The sequence below is a fragment of the Macaca fascicularis genome, chromosome 5 (assembly GCF_037993035.2).
Source record: "Macaca fascicularis isolate 582-1 chromosome 5, T2T-MFA8v1.1".
NCBI lineage: Eukaryota > Metazoa > Chordata > Mammalia > Primates > Cercopithecidae > Macaca > Macaca fascicularis.
The window spans coordinates 2910301-2934557 of NC_088379.1; the positions used below are offsets into that span (position 1 = coordinate 2910301).

Genomic DNA, 24257 nt, shown 5'->3' on the forward strand with positions numbered 1-24257 from the left:
ATTTGATTTTAAAATGGACAAAAGATCTGATTAAACATTTTCCAAAATAAGACGTTCAGGCCAGGCACGATGGCTCACACCTGTAATCCCAACGTTTTGGGAGGTCAAGCTGGGTGGATCGTTTGAGGCCAGGAGTTTGAGACCAGCCTGGCCAACATGGTGAAACCCTGTCTCTAGTAAAAATACAAAAAAAAAAAAAAAAATTTCAGGGACTTTCTATCTCAGTAAAATTTCTAGGGCTCCAGTGGTGTGGGGCCTGTTGGGATATTGCTTCCAAGGTGAAGGATAAGTTGCCTCATTTGGTCCCTCCTACAACCAAAAAGAGCCACAATGCTTAGTGGGTCTATTTGGATTTTGGAGGCAACACACTCCTCACTTAGATGTGTTTCTCCGGCCCATTTATCCACTGACCCAAAAGGTTGCCAATTTTGAGTGGGGTCCAGAACAGAAGAAGGCTCTGCAACAGGTTCAGGCTGCTGTGCAAGCTGCTCTGCCACTTGGGCCATATGACCAAGCAGATCCAATGGTGCTTGAGGTGTCAGTGGCAGATAGGGATGCTGTTTGGAGCCTTTGGCAGGCCCCCGTAGGTGAATCACAGCAGAGGTCTCTAGGATTTTGGGGCAAGGCCCTGCCATCTTCTGAAGATAACTACTCTCCTTTTGAGAGACAGCTCCTGGCCTGTTACTGGGCTTTGGTGGAAAATGAACATTTGATTATGGGTCATGAAGTCACTATGTGACCTGAACGGCCCATCATTAACTGGGTGCTTGCTTTTTTTTTTTTCCCCCCCGAGACGGAGTCTCGCTGTGTTGCCCAGGCTGGAGTGCAGTGGCGCGATCTTGGATCACTGCAAGCTCTGCCTCCTGGGCTCACGCCATTCTCCTGCCTCAGCTTCCCGAGTAGTTGGGACTACAGGCGCCTGCCACCTCGCCCGGCTAATTTTTTGTATTTTTAATAGAGACGGGTTTTCACCGTTTTAGCCAGGATGGTCTCGATCTCTTGACATCGTGATCTGCCCGCCTCAGATCACATGCTGGGATTACAGGCGTGAACCACCGCGCCTGGCCGAACTGGGTGCTTTCTGACCCATCACCATAAAGTAGGTCGTGCACAGCAGCATTCCATCATCAAAGAGAAGTGGTATATATGTGATTGGGCTTGAGCAGGTCCTGAAGGCACAAGCAAGTTACATGAGAAAGTGGTTCGAATGCCCATGGTCTCCACTCCTGCCACCCTGCCTCCTCTCCCCCAGTCTGCACCAATGGCCTCATGAGGAATTCTCTATGATCAGTGGACAGAGGAAGAGAAGATGAGGGCCTGGTTCACAGATGGTTCTGCACAATATGCAGGCACCACCCAAAAGTGGACAGCTGCAGCATCACAGCCCCTTTCTAGGACATCCCTGAAGGACAGCAGTGATGGGAAATCTTCCCAGTGGGCAGAACTTGGAGCGGTGCACCTGGTTGTGCACTTTGCATGGGAGGAGAAATGACCAGATGTGTGATTATGTACTGATTCATGGGCTGTAGACAATGGTTTGGCTGGATGGTCAGAGGCTTGAAAGAAGCATGATTGGAAAATTGGTGACAAAGAAATTTGGGGAAGAGATATGTGGATGGACCTCTCCAAGAGGTCAAGAACTGTGAAGATATTTGTATCCCATGTGAGTGCTCACCAATGGGTGACCTCAGCAGAGGATTTTAATAATCAGGTGGATAGGATGACCTGTTCTGTGGACACCACTCAGCCTCTTTCCCCAGCCACCCCTGTCATCACCCAATGGGCCCATGAACAAAGCGGCCTTGGTGGCCGGGATGGAGGTTACGCATGGAGATTCAGCAACATAGACTTCCACTCACCAAGGCTGACCTGTCTACAGCCACTGCTGAGTGCCCGATTTGCCAGCAGCAGAGACTAACACTGAGCCCTCAATATGGCACCATTCTTTGAGGTGAGCAACCTGGTGGCAGGTTGATGATATTGGACCTCTTCCATCATGGAAGGGGCAGAGGTTTGTCCTCACTGGAACAGACACTTATTCCTGATATGGGTTTGCCTGTCCTGCATGCAATGCTTCTGCCAAGACTACCATCTGTGGACTCACGGAATGCCTTATCCACCGTCATGGTATTCCACACAGCATTGCCTCTGACAAAGGCACTCACTTTACAGCTAAAGAAGTATGGCAGTGGGCTCATGCTCATGGAATTCACCGGTCTTACCATGTTCCCCATCGTCCTGAAGCAGCTGGATTGATAGAACGGTGGAATGGCCTTTTGAAGTCACAATTACAATGCCAACCAGGTGATAATACTTTGCAGGGCTGGGGCAAAGTTCTCCAGAAGGCCGTGTATGCGCTGTATCAGCGTCCAATATACGGTCCTGTTTCTCCCATAGCCAGGATTCACAGGTCCAGGAATCAAGGGGTGGAAGTGGAAGTGGCACCACTCACCATCACCCCTGGTGATTAAGTAGCAACATTTTTGCTTCCTGTTCCCAAAACATTACGTTCTGCTGGCCTAGAGGTCTTAGTTCCAGAGGGAGGAACGCTGCCACCAGGAGACACAATGGTTCCATTAAGCTAGAAGTTAAGATTGCCATCTGGACACTTTGGGATCCTCCTACCTTTAAGTCAACAGGCTAAGAAGGAGTTACGGTGTTGGCTGGGGTGATCGATCTGGACTATCAAGATAGAATCAGTCATGGCCAGGCGCGGTGGCTCACGCCTGTAATTCCAGCACTTTGGGAGGCCGAGGTGGGTGGATCACATGCAGCCAGGAGTTCGAGACCAGCCTGGGAACATGGTGAAACCCTGTCTCTACAAAAGATACAAAAATTGGCGGGGCACAGTGGCTCATGCCTGTAATCCCAACACTTTGGGAGACCAAGGCAGGCAAGGTCAGGAGATCGAGACCATCCTGGCTAACATAGTGAAGCCTCATCTCTACAAAATACAAAAAATTAGCCAGGCATGGTGGCGGTCGCCTGTAGTTCCAACTACTCGGGAGGCTGAGGCAGGAGAATGGCGTGATCCCGGGAGGCGGAGCTTGCAGTGAGCTGAGATCCTGCCACTGCACCCCAGCCTGGGCGACAGAGCAAGACTCAAGTCTCAAAAAAAAAAAGATGGAATCAGTCCCTTACTGCACAACAGAGGTAAGGAAGAGTAAGCATGGAATACAGGAGATCCATCGGGCATCTCTTAGTATTACCACGCCCTGTGATTCAAGTTAATGGGAAACTACAACAGCCCAATCCAGGCAGGACTACAAATCACCCAGACCCTTTAGGAATGAAGGTTTGGGTCACTCCACCAGGAAAAAAACCCACCACAACCTGCTGAGGTGCTTGCTGAAGGCAAAGGGAATACAGAATAAGAAGGTAGGCATCAATACCCGCTACGACCATGTGACCAGCTGCAGAAACCAGGACTGTTAATTGACATGAGTATTTCCTCCTTTTGATGAAAACACTGGTGCATGTATACACTAGTACTAAGAAAATCTCTTCATTTTGTTTCCTTTCTCTTTTATCGTGTGACATAAGATTTACTGACTTCACATCAACATTTGTTACCTTGGCCGGGTGCAGTGGCTCACGCCTGTAATCCCAGTGCTCTGGAAGGCAGAGGCAGGCAGATCACCTGACGTCAGGAGTTCGAGACCAGCCTGGCCAACATGGCGATACCCCGTCTCTACCAAAAATATAAAAATTAGCCGAGCACGGTGGTGGGCGCCTGTAATCCCAGCTAATCAGGAGCCTGAGGTGGGAGAATCGCTTGAACCCGGGAGGTGGAGGTTGCAGTGAGCCAAGATTGTACCACTGCACTACAGCCTGGGGAACAGAGTGAAACTCTCATTTCAAAAAAAAAGTATTGGTACCTTTACGTAATAGTATTTGGGTTGGGGATTGGTGCATTTCCGGTTATATGAAGGATCGTTGTATTATGTTAGATGTGACTTTATTTTTGTCTTTATTTGAAGATTATTATCTCAGGAATATGTATGGGTTCAAGCTGACAAGGGGTGGACTCGTGATGGTTAATATTGAGTGTCAACTTTTGGATTGAAGGATACGAAGTATTGATCCTGGGCGTGTCTGTGGGGGTGTTGCCAAGGAGATTAACATTTGAGTCACTGGGCTGGGAAAGGCAGACCCACCTTCAGTGTGGGTGGGCACCATCTAATCAGCTGCCAGTGCTGCTAGAATATAAGCAGGCAGAAAAACGTGAAAGGAGAGACCGGCCTGGCCTCCCAGCCTACATCTTGCCCTTGAACATGGGACTCCACGTTCTTCAGTTTCAAAACTTGGACTGGCTCTCCTTGTTCCTCAGCCCGCAGATGGCCTATTGTGGGAACTTGTGATCGTGTGAGTCGATACTTAACACACTCCCCTTTATGGATCTATCTATTCCATTAGTTCTGTCCCTCTAAAGAACCCTAACACAGCCAGGCTCCCACTCACCCCCTTGTCTTGGTGCCTTGGGAGAAGGCAACAGCAGGAGCGTTTTCCCGTGCCAGCTGCTGTCAATACTGCTCAGTCCCTGCACCCCAGCTTCCAACACACATTCTCAGAGCAGTCACAGTAGCAAGAACGTTTATTATAAAAATAGGTGGATAGAGTAAGTGTGCTTTAACTTCCGGACAGATGACAGTGCTACTGCGATGCAGTTTCTCAGGGCAGACATGCGGCTCTGCAATGGCGGGGGCGGCCCCCCTAGTGTGATGCACAGCCGCAATGCTCCATTGGACAAACCTCCTGGTTCAAGGCAGAGAGGAGACACCTTATGCTACAGAACAGGATGGGGCTTCCACCCTAAGGACCATACAAGTGACCCCCATAGGCAGCCACCCCTTTCTGGCAAGCTGCGGCATGCCCAGGTGCAGGCTAGGGGAGGGGCTGGTACGCTAGCACTAGATTGCTCTGGCTTCAGCCTGATGGAGACACAGACCAGGACCTCCCTCTGCCAGATGTTCCTAACCCCATCTCCGCCTCCAGCCTCCAGCCTCACTGGCAGTTCCCTGTGACCCAGCCTGTTCCATAGCCAAAGGGGGACCAAAGGGAATGATCACAGTGCCCCGCACCTATTTAGGGGCCTTGGATCTCAGGAGAGCTCAACCCATGGCATCTGAGAGTACCCACCCTGTCCCTGAGGGCAGCTGCACCGGGCCAGGGGGCCGTAAGGGCACGGGTGAGTCTCAGTCACTGGCAGCACTCAGCCACATGCCTGAGGAGCTCTTCACCTTGCTCGTCACTGAAGCACTCCAGGCAGTGAGGGCACTGAAGGTCCCCCTGGCCTCTCTGGGCCATGCCAGGATGCCCGCCCTCTGCAGGGGGTTCCAACTGCTGGGCCCCAGTCCCAGGCCTCCAGCCACCAGGCACCATAAGCTCCAATGCATCGGTGGCCAAGTACTTGGCAGCTTTGCTTCCAGCATGGATCCGGCAGGCGTCTGGCTCCTGAGAATCCTGGAGAAAAGGCAAAGGTCTATTTACATGGGCTGTGCTGAAGGTCACAAAGTCTGGTCTCAGGTTCCAGCAACTAGAGGTACTTCATCTCTCCCTGAGCGGAACTTCAGTCCCTCACTTTGCTTCCTGCTGTGCCCCAGAGCCCAGACAAGGGGGTGCTCAGTGAATGACTGAGGAGATCGCACCCACGCTCCCTCATGCGCTCATGAAGAAACAGGCCCTAGTATGGTCCACTCCGTAACCCCTTGGTGGAAGTCCTGTTCAGTTGGACCCATCGGCCCTAGGAGACCCGACTGATAAGTTGGCCCTGATGATGTAGCCCACACACCACTACAGAGTGGAGGTGGCAGAGCCTCTGGTGGGGAGCTGGGAAAACTGAGTCCAAACCCTACTCTGTACCTCCTCTGTGGGGCTTGGGGGTGCTCAGCACTCTGGGGCTCAGGAGGTCCTTCAGTAGCAGCAAGAGGTATCCCTGGCTTGGCCCCACCAACCACTTGGCACAGCCTGGCATGCGTTCTCCAAACATCCGTCCTGAAGCACCGCAGCCTGCGGCCCTCACTGCTTGTCTGCGAACTTCATTCCAGTAGGCCTTGGTGCTTCCACTTCCTGTCTGAATGTGGACTTTCCCAGTGGGACTACAGCTTATCACCCAAGCTTCAGCACCACTGTCCCTGGCTGTGCCACCTAGGGACTGAGCAACCCTCGAGGGGCCACAGGCTACTGTTGAAAGGGACACAGAGGCCACTTAGTACAAAGTCTGCAGGCCCCACCAGAAACTTGACCCTCAGGGGTAAGAATCTGGGCCTGCAAGTCTGGAACCAGTTCCTCGGGTCCGAAATCTTTGAGAGGTGGCCTGAGACCATCCTCATGATTGTACCAACAGTGATCCTTCAATCCAAATCACATGCTTCCTTGAATTCGTGAAGGCCAGAAAACCCACAGGCAAAACCAAATCCCAGGAAAACCCACAGGCAAAACCAAATCCCAGGAAAACCCACAGTTAAAACCAAATCCCAGGAAAACCCACATGTAGGTCTGTTGCAAGATGTTCCCATTCCTGCCTAGGGGACATGCTGAAGAATCCCTGTGCCAGGGACTTAGGAGAATCTGAAATTGGGGGATGGGGAGCCACCCATACACATTCCATTCTGTGATGCCAAGAAGGCTGCGGGGGCTGGGCAGGGGCTTGAGGCAGGGCCTGCTGTGGCTGGTGAAGCCTCCAGTGCCTCCTTGTCAGCCTGTGAACTTAACGGAGGAAGACACAGTGCCCCGCCAGGTTCCTCCTCCCTCATGCACAAGTACAAACAGCTGCCTGTGTCTAGCCCTCTGCTGCAGACTTAGTCCAAGGGTGTGTTAGAAAAGGTGTCCACCATGACTCTCCTGTGCCCTTCAAGCAGAGAATCAGAAGCCACTGAGGCCCAGTGGCTGCTTGGAGCAGGGCAGTGGGGTGGCCTCACAGCCCCAGGATCCCTGTTCACACCCTGAAACACGGGGCAGCTCAGCTTGGCCTCCCAGCTCCAGCCCGGGGTGCATCGTTTCTCAAGAGGTATCACTACTGTTCAGGCTATGCCAGGAGAGGAAGCTCTTTGAGTGGGGCCCAGGGCCATTCCCAGGGCCAAAATTGTGTTAGATACTTGATGAGGAGCTAAATAAACTTCTGGATTTTTTTTTTTGAGACCGAGTCTGGCTCTGTCGCCCAGGCTGGAGTGCAGTGGCGTGATCTCGTCTCACTGCAAGCTCCGCCTCCCAGGTTCACACTATTCTCCTGCCTCAGCCTCCCAAGTAGCTGGGACTACAGGCGCCCACCACCACGTCCTGCTAATTTTTTGTATTTTTAGTAGAGATGGGGTTTCACCGTGTTAGCCAGGATGGTCTCGATCTCCTGACCTCATGATCCTCCCGCCTTGGCCTCCCAAAGTGTTGGGATTACAGGCGTGAGCCACTGCGCCCAGCACTTCTGGAGTTTTGCAAAGCACGTCAGTGAGGAGAAGGAAGAGGCCATGGGTCATACACTGAAGAACCTCACTGGTTCCCATTCACGCCAGGTCTCCCTCAAGGTACCCCATGGTAGGAAGAGCACTGAGCCCAGGGGTGGAGTGAGGGGCCCCTGGCCTGCAAGGCCCAGCTCCACGTGCCAGGCTGAGCTGGGGGATGTTACTGGACACCCAGGGCCATCATATCTACGTGAGAGGGTAAGCAGGGTTCCCGCCTCACAGACAGGTCAGGACATGTATGGAGCTCACGCTTTGAGGCCCGAGACATGCCCTCTGACTGTATGACAGTGACGGACGGGCCCTGAGAACAGCCACCTGTCCTCAGGCCGCCATGCCAGCCTCCTCCATAACTAAACAGTGTAACAGGGAAGCTTTCCATGACCACGCCCAGGTACTAGGCCAGGTGGCTCTCCCCAGAGCAGGGAGGGGCCCACCACAACCCTCATCACCAGCAAATCAGGGCCTTGGCAGACACAGAAAGGCTCTAAACTCATGAGAAGGAAAACAAAAACGCTAAACCTAAGCAGGAAGAAAAACGCCGTCAGACTCTACCTGTCTCCAGGACACCTGGTGCAGCAGAGAGCTGACCCTCTCCTCCAGTTCTTGAATCCTACTTTGAGCCCGTTCCCGATCGGCCCTTTCTGACATGAAGTCATCCTTGTAAGCGAGAATCTGAAGAGGCGAGACACACGTTTCTGCTCAAGCAAAGAGAAAGTGCCCCCCAGGCTTCTCCCACCCCCACCATGACCACTGCCCACTCAGTGCCACCAAGCCTTCAGCCCAGCCTGTCCCATGATTTTGGCCACCACCAGCCAGCAGCCATCTGGTTGGTGCCGTCCAGAGCCCGAGGGACAGACACCTGCTGTTCCAGCATCTGCACCCGCTCCAGTGCAGCATCCCGGGCCGTCCTGGAGGCCGCCAGCTCCTGCTTCACTTCTGCACAGTCGTTTATTTTCTCTTCCAATTGTCTGTTGAGCCGGGAGATCTCCTTCCTCATCAGCTCGGGCTCATGTGGGGTCTGCAGCCCCCTGAGCTGCGCATGGAGCCCCCTCACATATTCGTCCCTGCTGGCGTCGTAGCGCTGCCACTTGGCATTGAGGTCTTCAACCTGAGGAGGTGGAGCCGGAAAGCTCACGGCGACGGCAGCTGACAGAGCTGCTCAAGCCACACCCAGGGGGACTATTCATCAGCAGTGATTTGCTGAGTGAGCGTTTCCTCTTAAATGGAAGCTGCCCCTCCCTGTTCTGTAGAGAGCAGACACTAGGCCCACTAGAGAATCCCGAGGCACCGTGATGACACCCGTACGCAACCAGCATAAACAGAGGTGCACTTTTTTTTTTTTGAGACAGAGTCTCACTCTGTCGCCCAGGCTGGAGTGCAGTGGTGCGATCTTGGCTCACTGCAAGTAGCTGGGACTACAGGCGCCCACCACCGCGCCCGGCTAATTTTTTTGTATTTTTAATAGAGACGGGGTTTCACCGTGGTCTCGATCTCCTGACCTCGTGATCCACCCACCTCGCTTTTCTGTCTTAGAAAAGGTACCTCCTGCTGCTAATTCTTGCATCTCCTTTACTGACTTGTGGATTAATTTTAGGGGATGGAGACGGACAGGACATATCCTGTACGTCGTTTTAAGCAAAAAAGTCCAGTCTCTAGGGACTGTGTGTATCAAGTCATAGTGGCCAGAGGGCAGGGGCAACCTCTGGGCCTCAGCCAAGGAAAGAACCCTCACTCACAGTTTGTAAGCCGCGTGTTCTCAAACAAAATGTGAAAGACACTCACGTGAGTCACCTTCTGTTTTAACAGTCGATTTTCTTCCTGCAACTTCTCAATAACACTCTGGACAGAGGTGTGCCCACCTGTATGTTCTGACTGCATGAGGAAGGGACAGAGAGAAGACAATCTGTGACATGCAGCAAGAGGGGAGAAAGCTAGACCCAGAGGCTGAGGCCACAGATGATCACTGCATCCCCCAAGGCAGCGGTTAGTGATCATTCATTTGGTAGAGAAGCAAAGCAGGGACAAGGGACCACCTTCTCCCTGCCCAGGCCCACCCCTACCAGGCCCAGGCCAGAGCCCAGACGGAGGGTCTTCAGGCCACATCACCTTTGACACCGTCCTTATCCCATCCTACCTACCAGTTTGAGCTGTTTGTCTTTTAAATATTTGGAATGTAAATATTCTAAAGTCATAATGTCTACAGGGATTGGCACACCAGACATGATCAAGTCTTCTCTTTGCCAGAGGTTTGCCATTATCATAGACAGCAAGGAGGGCAGGAAGCCGAATCCCATTGTAAACCAGAGGATCTCCAGCGAGGGGGCTCTCAGCTGCCCAGGGTGGGCCTGGCCATGCACCCTGCTTACCTCCTTTGGAGCCCATGACACTGTCCTGTCTGCAGACAATCGGGTTCAACCAGGTGATTCTGGACACAGCAATCTAACCTCTGCCCCATGCAGGGTCAGGAGTCATGGAGGCCACAGCCCAAACCAACCCCCACTAACAACTAGAGACCTGAACGAAAAGTCTCATGAAACTCGTGTGTACTCTAGAATTCTGACTGTATATCAGTGACATAATTTTTGAGAATTCCCCCCGAGTGACAAAGGAAGTGCATGTCCTAACGCAGCCTACACCGGGAAGCCCCGGGTGACTCAGCTGAGTTCAGGGCTGAGAAGTGACACTTATTTAGAGACTGTGACGAGGGCCTACGCTGCCACTGGCCCCACCTCCGCCTCAGGCTCAACACTGTGTGTGGCTCCTTTCAACTCCCCAGAGGGAAATGACACACTGACTCAAAATCAGACCAGAACACCGGCCTCCGCCCCGACGGCACTTTCCTTTGGTTTCTGAATGCGGCTGTGTCCTCTCTGAGGTTCCCCGCCTGGAATCCACCCAGCTGAGGTGGGCAGTTCTCAGACCAAGCTTCTCCCCAGTAGGCGCCTTGGTGAGGCTGCCGATGGGTGCGGGAGGTACTGTCTGACGCAGAACATCCCAGCGTGTGTGTTTCTGCATGAACCTTGGTGCTGCCTCAGAGAACTGCCTAGAAAGGACCCGAGCGAGAGGCCCGGTGCCCGGCAGTGCGAGTGCGGTGGCACCTCAGCCTGGGTGGGATGTGCACAGAGTGCCTCCATTTCCCCGCCTGCCACACACAGACACCACGGGCACCAGCGAGATGGAAGGTGGCTGGCTCACACTGGCCACAGCACCTGGCACACACATGCCGTGGCCGCTGCTCCCTACTCTTCTGCCTAGGAGCCTCCTGGTTTCTCCTGATGCTGAAACTCCCACAGTCCCTCTCTCTCCCACTGGACCCCACAGAGAGCTACAGCCCAGATCCAGCCTATCCTGGAGGTCCAGTGAACCCTTCTTTGGCCCTCACTGTCACCTGGCACCGCTGTCCCCTGCTTTGATGAGGAGGCTGTGGCCCTGAGCCAGGTCTCCAAGCTTGTGGGAGGTCGCGCTGCTGGCAAGGACATGCCTAACGCCAGCTTTGGAGATGGCGGTTCCAGCTGTGCCCAGATCCACTCAGACACACTGAGCCTGCAGAAGGCGACTCACGGTCCTTCCGGGAGTTCTGGGTGTGGAACTGGAGGCACTCCCTGTCCCCAGCAGTACCACCCGGCTCTGCTTCAGTTTCCTCAGATGAGGAGGATGTGACTGCACTTCCTCCAGGCAGCTCTGCCACCCTCATGTCTTCCTCCTCATCCTCAGCTGAGGCAGATGAAAGCCAGGTGCCACCTCCCACCTGGGAGCAGGGTCAGCTACAGGCCTGGTGCTGGGCAGTGCGGTGGCTGCCTGCTTTCCTATTACACTGTGCATGTTCCATCATTTTAAAAGAAACCCTTGGATGAGCGAGCTTTGTCCCGTCAGCTGACTCTCGCTGCTGAGAACAGACTGGGTTCTGGGACAGCCCCTGGCCTCTGTGATCGGGGCCTGTAGGCAATGCTCCCAGTACACAGGGTTCTTCACCACAATCTTACACTGTGGCCTACCTGGTCAGGACTTCTCTCCCCCACATTCCTGTGTGCATGCTGTCGTTCATCCAGACACTTGGCCAGATGCTGACACATGTGGGCAGTGGCGGTCAGCGTCCTCCGTAGCTGATGGGTCTCGTTGGCCAAGGAGCGGCACAGGACATCACTGGCGGCCCGGGCGCGCTCCCCTTCCGCCATGCTCCTCCGTAGCAGGACGACTTCCTTCTCTCGCTCGTGCTGGGGCTGGCTCAGTAGCTGCTGCATCTCCCTCTCTTTTTCTTCTAGTCGTTCAGTCAGCCTCTCAATTTCCTAAGTGGAAGATTTAAAAGCACAGTTTACTGAATTAAAAGAAGCAGTGTTGAGAGCAAATGTTCAGAAAGCAAAAGGAGACCTGGCATGGATGCCCCAGCACCAGACACAAACACACTCACTCCAAAGTCGGGCATCTGAACTAACAATTACTCACTCAGAAGTCGGGCATTTGAACTATTAACTCTGGAGTTTTTCAGCCTACAATGTTCTGTTCTGAAACTTCATCTTAAATTTTTTTTTTTTTTTTTTTTTTTTTTTTTTGAGACAGAGTCTCACTCTGTTGCTCAGGCTGGAGTGCAGTGGCATGATCTCAGTTCACTGCAACCTCCACCTCCCAGATCCAAGTGATTCTCCTGCCTCAGCCTCCACAGTAGCTGGAATTATAGGCGCCCACCACCACACCCGGCTAATTTTTGTATTTTTTTTTTTTTTTGAGACAGAGTCTTGCTCTCACCCAGGCTGGAGTGCAGTGGCACAATCTCGGTTCACTGCAAGCTCCGCCTCCCAGGTTTACGCCTTTTTCCTGCCTCAGCCTCCCGAGTAGCTGAGACTACAGGTGCCCGCCACCATGCCCAGCTAATTTTTTGTACTTTTAGTAGAGATGGGGTTTTACTGTGTTAGCCAGGATGGTCTCGATCTCCTGACCTCGTGATCGACCCACCTCGGCCTCCCAAAGTGCTGGGATTACAGGCGTGAGCCACCGCGCCTGGCCCAATTTTTGTATTTTTAGTAGAGACAAGGTTTCACCATGTTGGCCAGGCTAGTCTTGAATTCCTGACCTCAGGTGATCTGCCCGCCTCGGCCTCCCAAAGTACTAGGATTATAGGCGTGAGCCACCATGCCCAGCCCTTTTTTTTTTTTTTTGAGGCAGGGTCTCACTGTCACCCAGGCTAGAGTGCAGTGGCATAATCATGGCTCCCTGCAGCCTCGGCCTCCCCAGGCCCAAGCGATTCTCCATCCTAACCTGAGTAGCTGGGACTACAGCACGTGCCATTGTGCCTGGCTAGCATTTTTGTATTTTGTAGAGACAGGGTTTTGCTGTGATGCTCAGGCTGGTCTTGAACTCCTGGACTCGAGCAATTCAGCCGCCCTGGCTTCCCAAAGTGCTGGGATGACAGTGTGGGCCACCGTACCCCGCCAAATTCTGTTTTCACAAGCAAGCACATCATTTTAGATTTCGTATCATCAAGATGTTGTTTTGAAATGAGGGTCTCGCTATATATAGCCCAGGCTGGTCTTCAACTCCTAGGCTCAGGCAAATCCCCCCACCCCAGCCTCCGGAATAGCTGGGACTACAGGCTCAAGCCACTACATGCAGTTTTCATCAAATTATCAAAGTGGCAATTCCAAGCACTTTTTTGATAGGAAAGGTAGAAACTCCACTGTAGTGGGCAACCCCCAAAAGATGTCCACAACCAAACCCCCCATTCCCCAGTATCTGGGAACGAAACCTTATTTAGAGAGAGGGTCTTTGCAGATGTAATTAGTTAAGGTGAGGACAAACTGGATTAGGACGGGACTGGTGTCCTAAGAAGAAGACGGAAGTCTGGACAGACACACAGAAGGAGGCCATGTGACAACAAAGATATGAGTGACATCTTGTCTTGTAGATAAAGGCCAAGGAACACCAATGATTGGCGGCCCCCACAGGAAGCTGAAGAGGCGAGGAAGCGCGTTCTTCCCTAGAACCTTCAGAGAGAGCCGATGCCTTCGTTTCCGGCTTCTGGCCTCTAGAACTGTGAAAGATTACATTGCTGTTGCTGGAAGCTCCCCCCCCCCCCCCCCCCCGTTTGTGTTACTTTGTTACAGCAGCTCTAGGAAATTAACACACCCAACCCCAATTACTTCTTAAAGAAATGAAAAAGGTTCTTAAAATGACAATTTTTTTTGAGACAGGGGCTTGCCCTGTCACCCAGGTTGGAGTACAGTGGTGCCATCATGGTTCACTGCAGCCTCGACCTCCCAAGTTCAAGTGATCCCCTTGCCTCAGCTGGATCCCCTAATGAGCTGGACAACAAGTGCAGGCCACTGTACCTAGCTAATTTCTCTATTTTTTGTAGAGACAAGGTTTCACCATGTTGCCCAGGCTGGTCCTGGACTTGAGTGATCTGCCTGCCTCAGCTTCCCAAAGTGCTGGGATTACAGGCAAGAGCCACCACATCTGACCTGACGATTTTTTAACACCTGGCCTTAAATTTGTGCTTTTCCATTTTCAAAGACTCCTCCAAAATAAACAGTACATTACATGAAGGAGGTGAAGCAGGCACAACTAGTCCATCCCACAAGTGAAGAAACAGTTTCAGAAAAGTCAGGGAGGAGCCCAAGCTTCCCCCAGAAGCGGCAGAAGAAGGGTCCAGCTTCTGTCTCTAGTACTTGAGGTGAGAAGAAACAGAGACTGGGAACCTAGAATGTTCTCATCACAATGGAACAAAATACTAAGCCCTATTACTGCAGGAACCCTGATTATTCTTTTTCTTTTTCTTTTTTTTTTTTTTTTGAGACAGGGTCTCGCTCTGACACCGAGGCTGCAGTAGAGTAAATCAAAGCTCACCAAAGCCTTGAACTCCTGGGCCCAAGCGATCCTCCCATCTCAGCCTCCCAAATAGCTGGGACCACAGGCTCGAGGTCAAGGCTGCAGTGGGCCGTGATGGTGTCAGTGCACTCTAGCCTGGGTGACAGTGAGACCCTCTTCAGGGATAAAAGACTTGGGGCAAAACCCGACTTCTGTTTCTGTTTTTTTTTCAATACAGACAGGGTGTTGCTATGTTGCCTAGGCTGGTCTTGAACTCCTGGCCTCAAGCAATCCTCCTCCTGCCTCAGCAGGAGTCACTGTGCCCAGGTAAAATCTGATTTCAGAGCCTCCTTCTTACGCTGGTCAAATGCTGACAGCAGGAGAAGCAAACGACCCACCAACAGGAGGGCGGCAGGCCCACAGCCCAGAGATCCTGACGGGCGGCTCTCTCTCACCTCCCACCTTAGTACTCAACACTGAGCCCAGCCCCACACAGATGCCCAGTAAATGGGAATATCACTGGGCCATACAGAGACACAGCAAGACCCAGGCTCTATGCTCAACCCATGGGGGCAGACCAGCCCTGCCAACGGCTGCCCCACATATCCTCCCCTTAGCAGCATGCAGGGCCCCAACACCCCTCCAGCCCCCAAGGTTCTGGCATTTGTCCCTGGCTCTGAAGTTGCAGAGATGTGCGCTGGTTTACCTGAGTGCCTTGTCCAGTTAGTAACAGTTCTTAGGACACAACAGCACCTCGACCACTGTGGCCAGAAAGCAAGGTATGTGCTGGAGTTGTGGCTCTACACACACGGGCACAGCACATGGACTAGTCAGCAATGGGGCGGCCATCTCTCAGGAAAGCATGTCGCTGGGACCCACAACTCCACGCTCCACGCGCAGAACAAAAGTGTCAACAGCTCTATTCATAGTCTTATGGATTGGCCTTAAAAACAAGAGGCACAGGCCGGGCACGGTGGCTCACACGTGTAATCCCAGCACTTTGGGAGGCCGAGGCGGGCGGATCACGAGGTCAGAAGATCGAGACCATCCTGGCTAATACGGTGAAACCCCATCTCTACTAAAAATAGAAAAATTAGCCGGGTGTGGTGGCGGGCGCCTGTAATCCCAGCTACTCAGGAGGCTGAGGCAGGAGAATGGTGTGAACCCGGGAGGTGGAGCTTGCAGTGAGCCAAGATCACACCACTGCACTCCAGCCTGGGTGACAGAGCCAGATTCCGTCTAAAAAAAAAAAAATTAAAAAAGAAAAAAAAGAGGCACAATGGCCTCTTGGCTTACAGGGCTGCTGTAACAAAGTACCACAAACTTGGTGTCTTAAACAACAGAAGCGTATTCTCCCAAAGCCTGTAATCCCAACACTTTGGGAGGCCAAGATGGGAGGATCACTTGAGCCCAAGGGTTGGGACTAGCCTGGGCAACATGGCAAAACCCGGTCTCTACAAAAAATACAAAAAACATTAGCCAGGCAGGGTGGCGAGCACCTGTAGTCCCAGCTACTCGGGAGGCTGAGGCAGGAGGATCACTTAAGCCTGGGAGGTCAAGGCTACAGTGAGCTATGATCATGGCACTGCTCTCCAGCCTGGGCAACGGAGTGACCCTGTCAAAAAGAGGGGAGGGGAAAGGAGGGGAGGAGAAAAGAAAAGAAAGGAAGAAAGAAACAAGGCAAGTGGCTGGGTGCGGTGGCTCACGCCTGTAATCCCAGCACTTTGGGAGGCTGAGGTGAGTAGATCACGAGGTCAGGAGTTCAAGACCAGCCTGGCCAACATGGCGAAACTCCATCTCTACTAAAGATACAAAAAATTGGCCGGGCGCGGTGGCTCAAGCCTGTAATCCCAGCACTTTGGGAGGCCGAGACGGGCAGATCACGAGATCAGGAGATCGAGACCATCCTGGCTAACACGATGAAACCCCGTCTCTACTAAAAAATACAAAAAACTAGCCGGGCGAGGTGGCAGGCGCCTAGAGTCCCAGCTACTTGGGAGGCTGAGGCAGGAGAATGGCGTAAACCCGGGAGGTGGAGCTTGCAGTGAGCGAGATCCGGCCACTGCACTCCAGCCTGGGCAACAGAGCGAGACTCCGTCTCAAAAAAAAAAAAAAGATACAAAAAATTAGCCAAGCGTGGTGGTGGGCGCCTGTAATCCCAGCTACCCAGGAGGCTGAGCCAGGAGAATCGCTTGAACCCAGGAGATGGAGGTTGCAATAAGCCAAGATCGTGCCACTGCACTCCAGCCTGGTGACAGAGCAAGACTCAGTCTAAAAAAAAAAAAAAAAGGAACAAAGAAGGAAAGAAAGAAAAGAAGAGAAGAGAAAAGAAAAGAAAAGAAAGAAAGAGCCAAGAAAGCAAGCAAAGCTAAGCTAAGCTCAGCTGGAAGGGAAAGGGGGCTGATATGCCAGGACCAGGCAAAGCCTATGAAGCTGGTCCCTAGAGTGGTGACAAGAGGGGCTTGGGCAGTAACAGGTTGCACAATGAATTGGTGCCATTATTCCAGAAAGTATTAACCGGAGGGGCTTTGCAGAGCTATCCACTCAGGTCTTGTGTTACAGATGAGGTAAGGTCTTAAGTCCAGCTGTGGCTGCAGTGAGGACCACAATTCTCTGGCCTGATCTTGCCCCGTCACACACTGACCACAGCTTGATCACAGATGCACTGGTCAGCTCCTCCACTCCCCGAGCCTCAGCGCTCTCTCTGGGAGCCCTCAGTCCCTATCGGTCCAGGGTTCCTGCTCCTAACGGCCTCACTAACACGGCCATAGATGAGGGCAACCTAGCCACAGCTTGCTTCCTGCTGTGTCTTTGACTCTGCACTGCCACCTCAGTGAACCCAGGGCCTACAGGAGGTGACACACCTCTCCATTCTTCCACAGGTTCCGTGACTGACCTCAGATTGAATGTTGGGATGAGCAATAAGTATGTAATTGCATAAGATTCCAGATAAGGCCAGGCACAATGGCTCATGCCTATAATCCCAGCACTTTGGGAAGCCGAGACAGGAGGATCCCTGGAGGCCAAGAGTTTGAGACCAGCCTGGGCAACATAATGAGACCCTATCTCTATAACAACTTAAAAAGGTAGCCAGGTGTGGTGGCTCATAGTCCTTGTGGTGGGCTCTTCACCTAGAGTCCTAGCCACTCGGGAGGCTGTGACGAGAGGGCTGCTTGAGCCCAGGAGTTCAAGGTTACAGTGAGCTATGATGGCCCCAAGGCATTCCAGCCCAGGTGGCAGTGTCACAGAGCAAGACCCTGTCTCTAAAACAAACAAACACAACTAAATCATTAAAATGGGCCGGGTGCGGTGGCTCAAGCCTGTAATCCCAGCACTTTGGGAGGCCGAGATGGGCGGATCACGAGGTCAGGAGATCGAGACCATCCTGGCTAACACCGTGAAACCCCGTCTCTACTAAAAAATACAAAAACACTAGCTGGGCGAGGTGGCGGGCGCCTGTAGTCCCAGCTACCCGGGAGGCTGAGGCAGGAGGATGGCGTAAACCCAGGAGGCAGAGCTTGCAGTGAGCCGAGATCCGGCCACTGCACTCCAGCCTGGGCAACAGAGCGAGACTCTGTCTCAAAAAAAAAAAAAAAAAAATCATTAAAATGTTCCTTAAATAGGCCGGGCGCGGTGGCTCAAGCCTGTAATCCCAGCACTTTGGGAGGCCGAGATGGGCGGATCACGAGGTCAGGAGATCGAGACCATGCTGGCTAACACGGTGAAACCCCATCTCTACTAAAAAATACAAAAAATTAGCCGGGCGAGGTGGCGGGCGCCTGTAGTCCCAGCTACTCGGGAGGCTGAGGCAGGAGAATGGCGTGAACCCAGGAGGCGGAGCTTGCAGTGAGCTGAGATCCGGCCACTGCACTCCAGCCTGGGCGACAGAGCGAGACTCCGTCTCAAAAAAAAAAAAAAAAAAAAGTTCCTTAAATAATTAAAAATCCCATGCTGGGCACGGTGGCTCATGCCTGTAATCCCAGCACTTTGGAAGGTCAAGGCAGGAGGATCACTGGAAGGAAGGAGTTCTAGACCAGCCTGAGCAACACAGCAACATTCTGTCTCTACAAAAAAAAAAAAAAGTAAACAAAATTAGCCAGGTGTGATGGCAAACTCCTGTGGTCCCAGCTATATGGGAGGCTGAGGCAGGAGGATCACGTAAACCCAGGAGGTTGAGGCTGCAGTGAGCCGTGTTAGTGCCACTGCACTCCAGCCTGGGTGGCAGAGTGAGACCCTGTCTCAAAATAAATAAATGAAAATCCCAAAACAAAACCTACATGCTCACATGCTGGTAAGACAGGACCAGGGCCAGTAATACTGGGACCACAGACCTAATTCTATCTGAGGCTACCAGGAAGCTGTAATAAGCTGCTTGGTGAGTGGCCAGATATGTAGGACACAGGGGACCCATGTGAGCTGAACACCAATGGCCACCAGACTGCAAGTATACTGCTCTGGTTGTGAGGTCCCTGCATCCTCTGTCCCACCAACATTCTGGAGATGAGTTCAGAGTGGCCCTCTGGGTCCTTGGTCTGTACTCATCTGTGGCTCCTGGTGTCCACAACTCTAAAACCTGTTGGTGCAGACCAGGGGACCTCTAAACTTCCCTTCTGCTCTAGTGAGTCGGGATCTACCTTCCAGAAAGAGGGAGAGAGTGCAGTAGTGGAGACACTGGCTGCTGAAAGTATTTTAAATGATGTAGATACTGACAACCTAATATTAAGCAGAACTGTATAGACAGCATGAACATAGCCATGCCAAGTGTACACAGAGGAAAAACAGGAAGAAGGCATGCCAAGAGATTGACACTAGTCATCCCTGCACTGGGGGATTACAGTGGCTATTTTACTCTTTATTTTTCAGATATTCAAAATTGCTTTTATAATTTTTTTTAAAAGGCATGTTTCTTTTTCTCTCTAAAATTAGGCTGTGGGGCCAACCCTGGAAACAAAAACTACCTTTTGCAGGCTACTGCCTTTGCAGGTTTAGTTTCTTTCCTGGGAAAACTAGGATAATAGCCATGAATCAAATGGAATAACAGACGCCAGAGCTCACCCAAATGTTCCAGATGCTTGCAAAGACTATTGCACAAAAAAACCGTTACTCATACTGCTGTGGTGGTGCTTATAGTTTATCACCAAACACAGACATAAACATCACAGACAAGGACAAAGAGAGGAAAGTTAGGATTTGTGTCTATTTTTTTGAGACGGAGTCTCGCTCTGTCGTCCAGGCTGGAGTGCAGTGGCGCAATCTCGGCTCACTGCATGCTCCACCTCCCAGGTTCACACCATTCTCCTGCCTCTGCCTCCCGAGTAGCTGGGACTACAGGCGTCCACCATGCCTGGCTACTTTTTTGTATTTTTAGTAGACACGGGGTTTCACCGTGTTAGTCAGGATGGTCTCGATCTCCCAACCTTGTGACCCACCCACCTTGGCCTCCCAAAGTGCTGGGATTACAGGTGTGAGCCACTGCACCCAGCCTAGGATTTGTGTCCATTATCAGACACAGGGGCTGCATTTGCCATTGCTCCCAGCATAGAGTTGAAGCGCCACTAGTGAAAGACACATGTATGGGTGAGGGCTGTAAGGGACTCTAGAACACAATATGAGTACATTGACCTTGGACCCAAGATACACATATGTGCACACACACACACCATACACACACCATACACACTATACACACACACCATACACACACACACCACATACACACAATACACACACCATACACACACACCATACACACACACTATACACACACCATACACACACACACCATACACACACACTATACACACACCATACACACACACCATACACATAAACACCATATACACCATACACACACACACCATACACACACACACACCATACACACATACACACCATACACACACCATACACACACACACACCACACACACACCATACACACACCATACACACACACACCATACACACACACACCATAAACACTACACACACACACCATACACACATGCCATACACACATATATACCATACACACCATACACACACCATATACACGATACACACACACACACACCATACACACACACACACCATACACACCATACACACACACACACCATACACACCATACACACACACACCATACACACACACCATACACACACACACCATACACACACATACACACACACCATACACACCATACACACACACCATAAACACCATACACACACACCATACACACTATACACACACACCATAAACACCATACACACACACCATACACACACACCATACACACACACCATACACCCATACACACACACACCATACACACCATACACACACACACCATACACACACATACACACACCATACACACACATCATACACACACACACCATACACACCATACACACACACAATATACACTATACACACACACCATACACACCATACACACACCATACACACAGCATACACACACACACCATACACACACCATACACACACACCATACACACCATACACACACAATCATATACACCATACACACACACCATACACACACACCATACACACCATACACACACAATCATATACACCATACACACACACCATACACACACACCATACACACACACCATACACACCATACACACACACCGTACACACACACCACACACCATACACACACCATACACACACACCATGCACACACACCATACACACCATACACACACACCATACACACACACACCATACACACACCATACACACACACCATACACACCATACACACACACCATACACACACACACCATACACACACACACCATACACACCATACACACACACCATACACACCATCCACACACCATCCACACACACCATACACACCATACACACCATACACACACACACCATACACACACACCACACACACCCTACACACACCATACACACCATACACACACACCATATACACCATACACACACACCATACACACACACACCATACACACCATACACACACACACCATACACACACACCATATACACCATACACACACACCATACACACACACACCATACACACCATACACACACACACCATACACACACACACCATACACACCATACACACACACCATACACACCATACACACACCATACACACCATACACAAACACACCACACACACCATACACACACACCACACACACCATACACACACACCACACACACCATACACACACCATACACACACCATACACACCATACACACACACCACACACACCATACACACACACCATACACACCATACACACACACCATACACACACCATACACACACACCACACACACACACCATACACACACACACCATACACACAACCATACACACACAATACACACCATACACACACACCATACACACCATACACCATACACACCATACACACACACACCCCATACACACACCATACACACCATACACACACACCCCATACACACACCATACACACAATACACACACACCATACACACACACACCATATACACCATACACACCATACGCACACACCATACACACACACCATACACACCATACACACCATACACACACACCATACACACACACACCATATACACCATACACACCATACACACACCATACACACACACCATACACACACACACCATACACACCATACACACACACCATACACACACACCATACACACCATACACACCATACACACACACCATACACACCATACACACACACCATACACACACACACCATACACACACACCACACACACCATACACACACACCATACACACACACCATACACACAACCATACACACACAATACACACCATACACACACCCATACACACACACACCATACAAACCATACACCATACACACCATACACACACACCCCATACAAACACACACCATACACACCATACACACACACCCCATACACACACCATACACACAATACACACACACCATACACACACACACCATATACACCATACACACCATACACACACACACCCCATACACACACACACCATACACACCATAATACACACACACCATACACATACACACCATACACACAATACACACACACCATACACACACACCATACACACCATACACACACACCCCCCATACACACACACCATACACACCATAATACACACACACCATACACACACACACCGTACACACCATAATACACACCATACACACACACCATACACACACACACACCATACACACCATACACACCCCTCAGAATGTGTCTCCTCCACACACACCTCAAAACACCCCTAAGAACCAACCGGAACATACACACTACACACACACACACACACAGCATACACACTACACACACACAACCCTCAGAATGTGTTCCCACACACGAACTTCAAAACACCCCTAAGAACCAACCTGAACCTACACAGCACACACAGAACCCAAGAACTGCACCAACCCCCCTCCTCAGAACCCAGGGCCGCCTCCTCCTCACCAATCCCCCAGGACCCAGTGCCCTCCCAACCTCCCAGTTTCCAGCATTCCTTTATCCCCTTCAGAACCTGGCACCCTCACCCCCTCCAGGCCCCAGAGCCCCCTCACCTCCACCAGGACCTGGTCCCCCCTCAAACCCCCCAGGACCCGGCACCCCTTCACCCTCCAGGACCCAGCACACCTCAGCCCGTGGTGTCCCATTACCCCTCTCAGGACCTGGTCCCCGTCTCTCCCCTAGGACCCAGGGTCCCCTCACCCTCCAAGACCTGTTGCCCTATCACCCCCAGGACCCAGTGCCCCCTCTCCGCCCCAGGACCCAGCACCCCTCACTCCCTAGGACCCAGCACTTCCTCAACCCCCTCAAAACCCAGAGCCCCCTCACCCCACCAAGACCTGTGGCCCCCTCACCCACCGTGGCTGCCTCACCCTCCAGGGCCCCCTCACCCCCCAGGACCTGGTACCCCCTCAACCCCAGGACCCGGTACCCCCTCAATCCCCCAGGACCTGGTGCCCCCTCAACTCCAGGACCTAGCACCCCCTCAATCCCCCAGGACCTGGTGGCCCCTCAACCCTTCAGGACCCCGGGCGCGCTCAACCCCAGGACCCGGTACTCCCTCAACCCCTCAAGACCCGGGGCCCGCTGACCCACCCAGGACCCGGCACCCCCTCACTTCCCAGGCCCCTCACACCCAGCACCTGGTGCTCCCTCAACCCGTCAGGACCCGGGGCCCGCTCACCCACCCAAGACCCGGCGGCCGCCACACGCACTCTGGCGCCCGCAGCCCCTCTGGTGCCCGCCCTCGTACCTGGCGCATCTGGGCCTCTGCGGCGCCGCCCTCCTGCCGCCGAAGCTGCTCCCGGAAGCGCGCAACCTGCTCCAGCAGCGCGTCCACCAGGGACGGCGCGGTGTCCCCCTCCAGCGCGGCCAGGCGGGCGCGGAGGCGAGCGATGAGGGCGTCGCGGGCGGCCAGCTGGTCCTGCAGGCGGCGCAGCCGCTGTCCGGCCTCGTGGTACAGGGTGCAGAGCGCGGCGGCTGCGCGCGGGGTCCCCTCCCAGCCGCCCGACCCCGGGTCCCGGGACATGGCTGTAAGCCTGCCCGGGAGGCCGCGCGGCCGCCGGCAACTTCCGCGCCCAGGCCCCGCCGGCTGCCGCCCTTCCCGGAACTTTCCCCGGTGCGCCCCGCCCACCCACCGCAGCCCGGCCCCGCCCTCCGCCGCGCAGCCCCGCCCAACGGCAGCCCACCCCGACCCTTCTCGCCCGGCCCCGCCCCTCCTACCGCCGACAGCCCGGCCCCGCCCCTGCCGTCCGCAGCAGCCCAGGAGAGTCGGCCTTGCCCCGGAGGCTGTCCACACCCCAGCTCGTGCTGGGCTTATTCCAGTGGCCCCAAACACGCGCCTCTGAGGAGTTGTGGGAGAGTCGAACTCAGCCCATGGCCCAGGGTTGGG

General features: G+C 52.7%; 1 protein-coding gene across 4 annotated transcripts; it reads right to left on the reverse strand.

Moving 5' to 3' along the window:
- Positions 1 to 4576: 4576 nt before the first annotated feature.
- On the reverse strand, positions 4577 to 23971 carry TNIP2 (TNFAIP3 interacting protein 2). Of its 4 annotated transcripts, XM_065544690.1 has the most exons (7): positions 23619 to 23971; positions 11453 to 11743; positions 9240 to 9329; positions 8317 to 8565; positions 8010 to 8129; positions 5241 to 5463; positions 4577 to 4755 (listed from the first exon to the last, which is right to left on the reverse strand). In XM_065544690.1, exons 1-7 carry the CDS (start codon positions 23892 to 23894, stop codon positions 4598 to 4600), a joined length of 1407 nt encoding a protein of 468 aa, XP_065400762.1. In that variant the 5' UTR covers positions 23895 to 23971; the 3' UTR covers positions 4577 to 4597. The 4 variants fall into 4 exon arrangements, with proteins under 4 accessions (XP_065400762.1, XP_065400763.1, XP_005554373.2 ...); XM_065544691.1 differs by lacking the exon at positions 8317 to 8565; XM_005554316.4 differs by lacking the exon at positions 4577 to 4755 and having other exon boundaries at positions 5058 to 5463.
- Between the last annotated feature and the right edge of the window lie 286 nt (positions 23972 to 24257).

Bases quoted from the DNA above. Each gene is read 5' to 3' on its own strand.
- TNIP2 (XM_065544690.1), bottom strand. From the start codon at position 23,894: ATGTCCCGGGACCCGGGGTCGGGCGGCTGGGAGGGGACCCCGCGCGCA. The intron at 8,566-9,239 runs GTGAGTGTCTTT...CCACCTCCTCAG, and splicing joins TAAAACAGAAGGTGACTCAC to GTTGAAGACCTCAATGCCAA. The intron at 5,464-8,009 runs GTAGAGTCTGAC...CCTTTTCTCCAG, and splicing joins ACCAGGTGTCCTGGAGACAG to GATTCTCAGGAGCCAGACGC.